Genomic DNA, 8,036 nt, shown 5'->3' on the forward strand with positions numbered 1-8,036 from the left:
GGCACGGGCACACTCCTGTCATACAATCGACACGTTACTACGGCAAAGTTAACTGCTCCTTGCGCAATACTAAAAGAGCAGAACATCTTCACAACCAAGTCATATGCTCGCTCATATGCGGTCGGTCCTCTAACCTGTTCGAATGAAGCACAAACGCCATTTTTATAGTTATTCATTCACATTTTTGACATGCACTTCCACAAAAGGTGCACTTTGCGCTTAACCCATCAGAGCAGGTCCTATTGCATGCCCCATATGTCCAATTATTCAGTGTTTTAGCACTTTGTTTACAACTTTGTGTTCTCACGTGTGTGTGGTTGTGTGTGTGTGCGTGTGGGTGTGTGTGTGTGTGTCCACTCCTATTCCATTCTTTGACCCTTCCAGTTGTTGTAAGACTTGTTAGAGTGTGTGACACTCATCTGCGCTCGGTGGGCTCTTCCCTCTGAGAACATCCTGTGCAAATACTGCTTATTAATTGTGAGGCATCGTTTTGGTCTCATGACATGTGAACGGACATTATGAAGGGGACTGAAGTCCAGTTCACACAACGTATTGGTCCATTCATGCATCAAACACCTGCGGTGAATTTTGCTGTTCAGCTTCTTGTTAAGAGAACAGACAAAAAAAACAAAACAAAAAAATCCTACTAAAAGTTTGAACAGTTGGACAGCGGTCAAAATCGGTTCACCTGTAAAGGTTAAGTCACATTTTAGGTTCATTATAAAATTTCAAGTTGATGTGCCGGCATCTCCATCTTTTTGAGAGGAGTGTGCAGTTTCCTTTTGAGAAACGTGTCGCAGGCTATGACGTGGAAATTTAATATTTATTCTACACATTTTTACACCATTGGAAAATGTTAAGAATGTTTGTGTCATGTTTTTCCTCCTACAGAAACCATATGAACTCATTCACTCCCAAAGACATTTTTAAACGTCTTTTCAGACTTGGTCCAGAATTGGCTGGTACTGAATGAGTTAAAACAAAAAAAAATTCTCTCCCCCATCTTTTTCCATTTTCGAACATTTTTGAAAAAGCTCCAGGGAGCCACTAGGGCGGAGCTAAAGAGCCGCATGCAGCTCTAGAGCCGCGGGTTGCCGACCCCCGCCTTGAACGTAAGTTAATTATGAATTATGAGTTTCACCTTGAACAACAGAAATAAACATTGGGACGAAATTTCCATCAAGTCAGGAGAAATGGCAGGAATGCGGTGCTTCTACATTAGGATAAAGGCGCTGAAACACGGTACGGTACAGCGTGAGTGCACAAACTGGTGGCGGCCATATTGCGGCAATGACTACACAGGTTATGTCATTCACAATTACCTGACAGGGGAGCCGAAAGGTCTTCAAGCTGTCGCGCTTTGCCCAGAGCTGCCGCCAGCTTCTTCTCGAATCGGCGTAGGAGGCTCACTTGGTTGTTGTTGTTTCGCTGGAGGGAGTTTGACGCCATGATGCACTCGCGTGTACTGCCGCAGAGGAGGGTTGAAAGGACGAACCGCGGGGAGGTCGTTTAAAGTGGAAATGTCATTTTTGGAATCCTCCTTTGTGGCTAGTTTAGGCCTCTTGTTTAGAAAGCTTGTTGGCGCAGGAGGCGGGGCGGGCCGTTTCGCCGGCCGCGATGTCTGGAGTCTCGTCTGAGGATGAGCCGAGGCTCGTTGCTCGTTCATGTGGGAGACCCCTCGATGGAGCCGCCCGTCGTTTTCCTTTGTCACGGAGATCCCTCCCTCTTTCCTCGTCCTCACTTCTCTGGGTTTTTGGGGACAGACCGCCATGTGTTTGGTTCGGCTGCGTCGCATTGTGAACTCCCTGCTGCAGTGAGGGCAAACAAATACGTCCTCGTGCGCGCGGGGAGGCGACGCTTTGTTTGGCAAGGACTTGCTCCGCTTGGGCATGACCCTCTGGGCCAGCTTTCGCTTCCTTTTGTTCATTAATTTCAACTTTATTTTAACCGAGGACTCGTTGGACTGGTTGCCTCCGTTGGAGGCGTTGGATTCATTTTCCGAATTGGTCGTGGAGAGGACGCCGTTCTGGCTCTTTGCAAAGTGTCGGAGCGGGATGGGATTCTTCTTGGGCGTGTAGCGCCTCTTATCGCTGGCGTTGGCGCAAGCCAGGATGTGCTTGTGCAGCTCCGGCATGTTGTCAAAGCTTTTCCCGCATTTGGTACAGCGAATAGCCGTGCTGAAGGTTTGAGGGATGTTGTGGGTGGTGAAATTTGTGGCCGAGGCCGGCGACCCAGCGGGTGACCTGTTATGGTAAGGGAAGGGCGGAGGCTTGAAGCTGGGGTAGTGCTGGTTAATGCCGAGACGGACATCGGGCGCTTTGAGTTTGCCTCCGTCTGAGGCCAGGATCTTAATGGTCGTGAACAATTCTTCGGCGGCCACGTCGACTTCGTTCTCTTCCTTTTTCACCCGGTCGGCAGACGCGTCGGGCAACGCGGGCTCGGCGCTGACTTTGGCGGAGTAGTTGTAATTCTGAGATCTCACTTTTCCTTTTTCTTCTTCGGTGAATGTACATTGCTGGGCGGGATGCAATTCCTCCTGATGCTGTTTCAGATTGCAGAAGTAAACAAAGTCCTTCGGGCACGCGCTGCAGAGGTAAGTCTTGTCGACGCCGTGAAGGCTCGAGCGGTGGTCGAGCAAAGCCGAGGGCTTTTCGAAGAGCAGAACGCAGAATTCGCATTTGTAGGGCCATTCTTCCGCGTGGTCGCTAACGTGATGGCCGAGTTCTTTCATCGAGTGGAACAGCAGGTTGCAGACGTTGCAGATGAAGTTCTTGGCGAACGTCTGCGGCTCCGCGTCACTTGCCGTGTTGCTCGGCGGTTCTGTCTCGTCGACATTCTCAACGCGCTTTGAGTCGTCAGCAGAAACGACCACGCCCGATTCTGTACCGTCAGTCGCGACTTCCGCCACTGATTCAGTAATGTCGGTTGCGACTTCCGCTGCTGATTCAGTCCCGTCGGCCGGTTCCTCTTCGTCCGCATTGGGAGGCTCTTCGGCTAAGTCTTGGTCCGGTTCTTCAGCCTTGGCGGAAAAAACCGCCAGTTCCTCTTCGTCCGCGTTTGGAGGCTCTTCGGCTAAGTCTTGGTCCGGTTCTTCAGCCATGGCGGGAAAAACGGCCGGTTCCTCTTCATCCGCGTTTGGAGGCTCTTCGGCTAAGTCTTGGTCCGGTTCTTCAGCCTTGGCGGGAAAATCCGGCACCAGTGAGGTGCTTGACGACAACCTGACGGACTTTTCAATGGAGGAAATGAGGACGGCCGGGTCCACGGTGGCAGTGTTGGGCAATGACACCATCTGTTGCTGTTCTATGTGATTAACGAGCATCTGCGCGGAGACCGCAGGCTCCGTGCAGTCTCGCGCGGGAACGGCGGCGGGAACATTCCCCGGCGTTTCGAGGGAGATGGTGCATTCGATCAGGACTGTGTTGCTTGTGATGTTGTACGAGTTGATGAGGGGATCGTTTAACGCTGCGGCGGATGTGAACGGCACCTCAGATATGCCGTGGTCTCCATTTAATGGGGGGCTCAGAGAAATTTGATCGGCGAGAAACATGTGGCCGGGTAGGTTTAAAGAGGGGTCGAGTGGATGCGAGAGAGCGACGAGGTTCGCAGCATTGGTCGCCGCAAACGCAGATGTTAAATCGCATTGTGTCGGATTGATGGCATTTTCCGCGCAGAGTACCAGCGGCTCCGGCGATATATTTGGAGCCAGCACTTGGATCGGTTGGCTTGAGGGGCTAGGAAGAGATAGCGGGGGAGCCAGAACCGTGATTAATGATGGGGCGGCTGGCAGTGCCGGGTGCGTAGCTGAGGGAGCAAATGATACCGCGCAAGGTGTAGCCAGCGGCAACTCAAGAGGTGTGAGGGTGGCCGGTGCGGAATTCAGAGGACACGAAGGCAGCGAAAGTCCATAAACGAGTCCCTCTGCGACGGAGTCGGCCATATTGGAACCCGTAACAATGGCGAGGTCCGACACAAGAGGTGTTTCGTGGGTTGCGGCACTTCCATTTTGCTCTCCGACGCTCAGGAAGGCCCTCTGCTGCAGGCACGCATTTAAATGATCCCCCGAGGGGAACACGAAATTTGATATCAGCCGAGCTTCTTCAAGGCTTCTTTTTTGCAAACTGAGATCCAGCGCGGCATCGTCTGAATCCCCGACGTCGTTTCGTTTCATCGTACTGGAGAGATCCAGTGGTTGCTGACTGCAGCGGTTGTCGACAGTCGCGGGAGGCCAGCTCTCTGTCGAAAGAGGAATTGCTTGAGCTTCCTCAATATTCTGGGATGTGTTTCCTCGTTCGCTGGCACTCTGGGTGTCCGTGTGCCTCAAACTAACGGCATCGACATCCGTATCCGTCGTCGCTGCTTCCTCATCGGATGTTGTGCTGTGCTGAGGAGAACTTTGTGGAGAGACGGTCCTTCTTTTAAACCTTCTTGCCGCGGCAGAGACAGATGAGCAAACTGTTTGGCCATCTGGAAGCAAAATGTCCTGATTTTCTTGTAGCTGACTCACTTTGGGGGACAGATACACAATGGTTGGGTTTGGGGGGGGAAGTGAAGACTCTGTCATTTGAGCAAGCGGATTCTCCATGAACGAAGTCACCGGTTCCGAGGAGGATGACGACACCACCACCTCCGATTCTAGTTCCGTTTGAATTTGGGGTAGCAGAGGAGGTGTTGCGGTTCTTCTCCTGGCAAGTGCTTGACCCGGCGACTCTTGGTTGCTCAGAATGGAATCCATACTTAACCCCAGGTTCAAATGAGTGGGATCCAGAATGAGGGCATCCAGTCCAACCAAAGTCGAACACGCAGCATGAACTTCAGCTGCTTCGCAGCTGCTCACTGTGCTCGTCGACACAATTTTCCCGTCGAAGTAAAATCGGAGATTCTCCGAGATACTGCTGGAGACATCGAGCATGTAGTTTCCAGCGCGTTCCACTTCATCGTCCACCATCTCCCCGGCAAGCTGGGCCCTGTGATTTGACGTCGCAATGATTATCTGCTGTTGATTTCCCTCATAGGGCGTCTCACTTTGTTGCGCACGTGCAATTTGCAGATGCTGCTCGTGGACTGTGCTCTCGTGCTGCTCTTTGTTCGGATAGGTAGTGAATCTCTTTTCACAGTAGCTGCAAGCGTAATGCTCGTACAAGTGCTCGTCAGGTAGGACAGAGTTGTGTCCAGGGGTATTTGTGCTTTCCATCTGGGCATCTGAGCTGACTGAAACTGAAGGCTCCACGTTGTCATGCTGCAGCGGATCAAAATCCAAACTGGATGCCATTTCCCCCCTCTTGCTTTTGTATGTATGCGTCACATTTTGTATCAAAGCGTGGCTATGCATGTGTCCTTCCAAGTCTTGTCGGCTGGTAAAACAGCTCCCACAGTGCTCACAGGGAAAAGACTCCCAACCACAGCGAGTAGCATGAGCGGGGTGGTCATGAACGTCACACGTGTCGGGTTCCATACTGGTGCTCTCTTGCCCAATGTCGTCATCTTCCTGCTGTACATCCTCAACATCTCCATATTCAGAGAAGTGAGGGTTTGGCTCCATTTTCCTGAAAGATTCTATCCAGTTCTTTTCAGAAAGCGCCTGCTTCAGTTGTCACACCTGATGAAGGAATAAACAGATGTCATTTGAGGGCACCAGCAAATGCCATTATTGAAAATTCAGGTGAGGTCAGCACAGGGTGTAAGATTAGGCGATCTTCTCGCAACACTCAGTCAACTGCCATATTGCGGTCATAGTTTATATTTATGAGTTTTACATGTATGATGACCTTGAAGTGTATTTAGTACTGTAATTTTCAAATGACTAATGCTATAGCATTGGTCAGTTATAGACTATGGCAGACTCTGACTTAAGTACAAATATTTCCTCGTACTTCTGAACAAGAAATTATTCTTCTGAATACTAAAATGGCAGTTCAACCATTCACAGAGATTTGCCCATCCCATTGAAATAATATTTACTGTTGTAACTTTAAGACTAAAAACGTTTAAGTTACACACCAACGAAGATCACAAAGCTATATTTAAAAAAAAAATAATACTTTTGACATGGCAGCCATTATGCTAACACTCGACGCACAACATTTTCAGTGTTTTATTTCACTAAACAAAGGTTACAACCATGAATAAAAAAACAACAGTAACTTTGCTTCAACTTACCATTTTGCAGTTTGTGCAGCAGCACAGGCATGCCCTGTACAAACGCGACGATGGACCTTGTTTACTGTTAAAAGAAGACACAGCAGGATGTTACGTTGCACCAACGTACAAAAAGTCTTTGTCATCATAACATTACATTACAACACAACACATCAAACAAAGCCTTTTGGGGGGGGGGGGTAGGTGATGGGGCAGAAATAATTGTCCTCATTTTAAGTACTTTTTTTAATCGTTCAAACAGTCTTATTTGCCTTAATAAGATTTCACTAATGTTGCACTTCGGCTGTAATTTAAAATAATCCTTTCATGGCCACATTCAATTGTTACGGCAGTGCAAGAATAACATGACACAGGTTAGAAAAAATAATTGTGTTGTTGTTGTTGTTGTTATAATACAATGACAGTTTTGTGTGCGTGTAAAAAGAATGAAGTGACAGGGCGATCTTTAAACGGGCATTTTAACTTACTGTTTGGGAAATATACATACAGCACATAGCAAGACGACCCGAAACAAAATGTAAACAGATAAAATGCAGTTGGTGAATTGAAAATTCTGACAAACGCCCAAGAGAAAGGCCCATGTCAGCAAAAATAACACGAGAAAATACAATACACGTTCAAATGCATTTCATAACTAATTCGGCTGCACTCAATATGAAATGGAATAACTATGACGAAGGAGGAGGATGCTTTCATCTGCTAACTGGAGTCGCATTTGCGGTGATGGTGCGTTCAGGTGCCTCTCCCCCCCCACACTTGCCTTGATGACGCTTGGCGTCCTTGCACCATTGCTAGTTATCCACAAGACACGTCGCATTTCCAGCTCTGAGCCTCTGACGACACAAGCTTCTCGTTAGCGCACGGATTTACCCACCGACTCCTTTAACATATCTACATATGTAAACATCGTCCGCATAAAAATGACAGCACACAACAGCTGCGACCCTGCAACACGCTTTTGGCGAGCAACTGTAAAAATAGGCATCTGCGCAGTACTATCATGCAGGCTACTGTCATATCAGACTTCTGCTAGCTCCGATGTTAGCCCTTAAACGTTTGTTACAAGCTGTATCTCGGGGGGAAAATGACTTACACGGGAGATTTAATGACACTCTTCGTATAAAACCGTGCGTGGTTGTGTAGAATTCTGAATTACGTACTTGACTTGCGACCACATTGTCATTCAGTAGTTTCGTATCCGTGTTGTGCAGGTTGTCAACAGCTGGGCGTTCTTCAATGACGCACGATAAACGTGCGTTTCGATTGGATTAGAAAAGACTATGTCAGATTTGAACCAATGGGAGAGAGGTTTGTTCACGTACAGGAAGACAACATCGCGAAAGCTCGAGCTTCTCGTCAGATTTAAATGAAACCGTTCGAAAATAGATTCAATAGATTCAAATACATAATGTGCAATGAAAAGACATTTACGGAGATATTAAATCACACAAAAGAGTAACGATATTAACCGTCACTCTGATTGCGTGTAATAACTCTGACCAGCAGATGGCGGAATAATACAGTACAGTATTCATCTCTGGTTTGGGCGTTAACGGCTGCGTTCATGTGATAATTGTTATCACACGTCAATTATACAAGATAAATTTTGAGTACTTTTGCCAAATCTGCCTATCCTACATAAAACACATGACTTTGAAATGCAATTTCTGTTTTGCAAGATCATAAAATGCTCAAGGTGGAACGCAGTTGAAGTTGCAAATAAAATGTGTTGAATGAGCCACCACTTCTCCGTGACAAATAATATAATTTTGTTCCTATTTTTTAAGTCACCACGCTCAATAGGCCTCCATGAGCCCCGAGGTGCACTTCATATTTAATGGGAATTGCAGCAGTGAGGTTGTGATGGGAAGGTCACCGTT

General features: G+C 47.9%; 1 protein-coding gene across 2 annotated transcripts in view; it reads right to left on the reverse strand.

Moving 5' to 3' along the window:
* The window catches only part of prdm2a (PR domain containing 2, with ZNF domain a), a 7,621-nt gene extending 214 nt beyond the window's left edge, over window positions 1-7,407 (reverse strand). The window contains exons 1-3 of one of the 2 annotated variants that reach the window (XM_019887918.1): window positions 7,317-7,407; window positions 6,157-6,220; window positions 1,323-5,596 (exon numbers count right to left, since the gene is read on the reverse strand). In XM_019887918.1, coding sequence (XP_019743477.1) covers window positions 1,346-5,539 — 4,194 coding nt within the window. In that variant the 5' untranslated portion in view covers window positions 5,540-5,596; window positions 6,157-6,220; window positions 7,317-7,407 and the 3' untranslated portion in view covers window positions 1,323-1,345. Of the gene's footprint in view, window positions 1-1,322; window positions 5,597-6,156; window positions 6,221-7,249 lie in introns of both variants that reach the window. The other variant, XM_019887919.1, reaches the window with a different exon arrangement.
* Window positions 7,408-8,036: the final 629 nt, after the last annotated feature.

The sequence above is a fragment of the Hippocampus comes genome, unplaced genomic scaffold (genome assembly GCF_001891065.2).
Source record: "Hippocampus comes isolate QL1 unplaced genomic scaffold, H_comes_QL1_v1.1 scaffold14, whole genome shotgun sequence".
Lineage (NCBI taxonomy): Eukaryota > Metazoa > Chordata > Actinopteri > Syngnathiformes > Syngnathidae > Hippocampus > Hippocampus comes.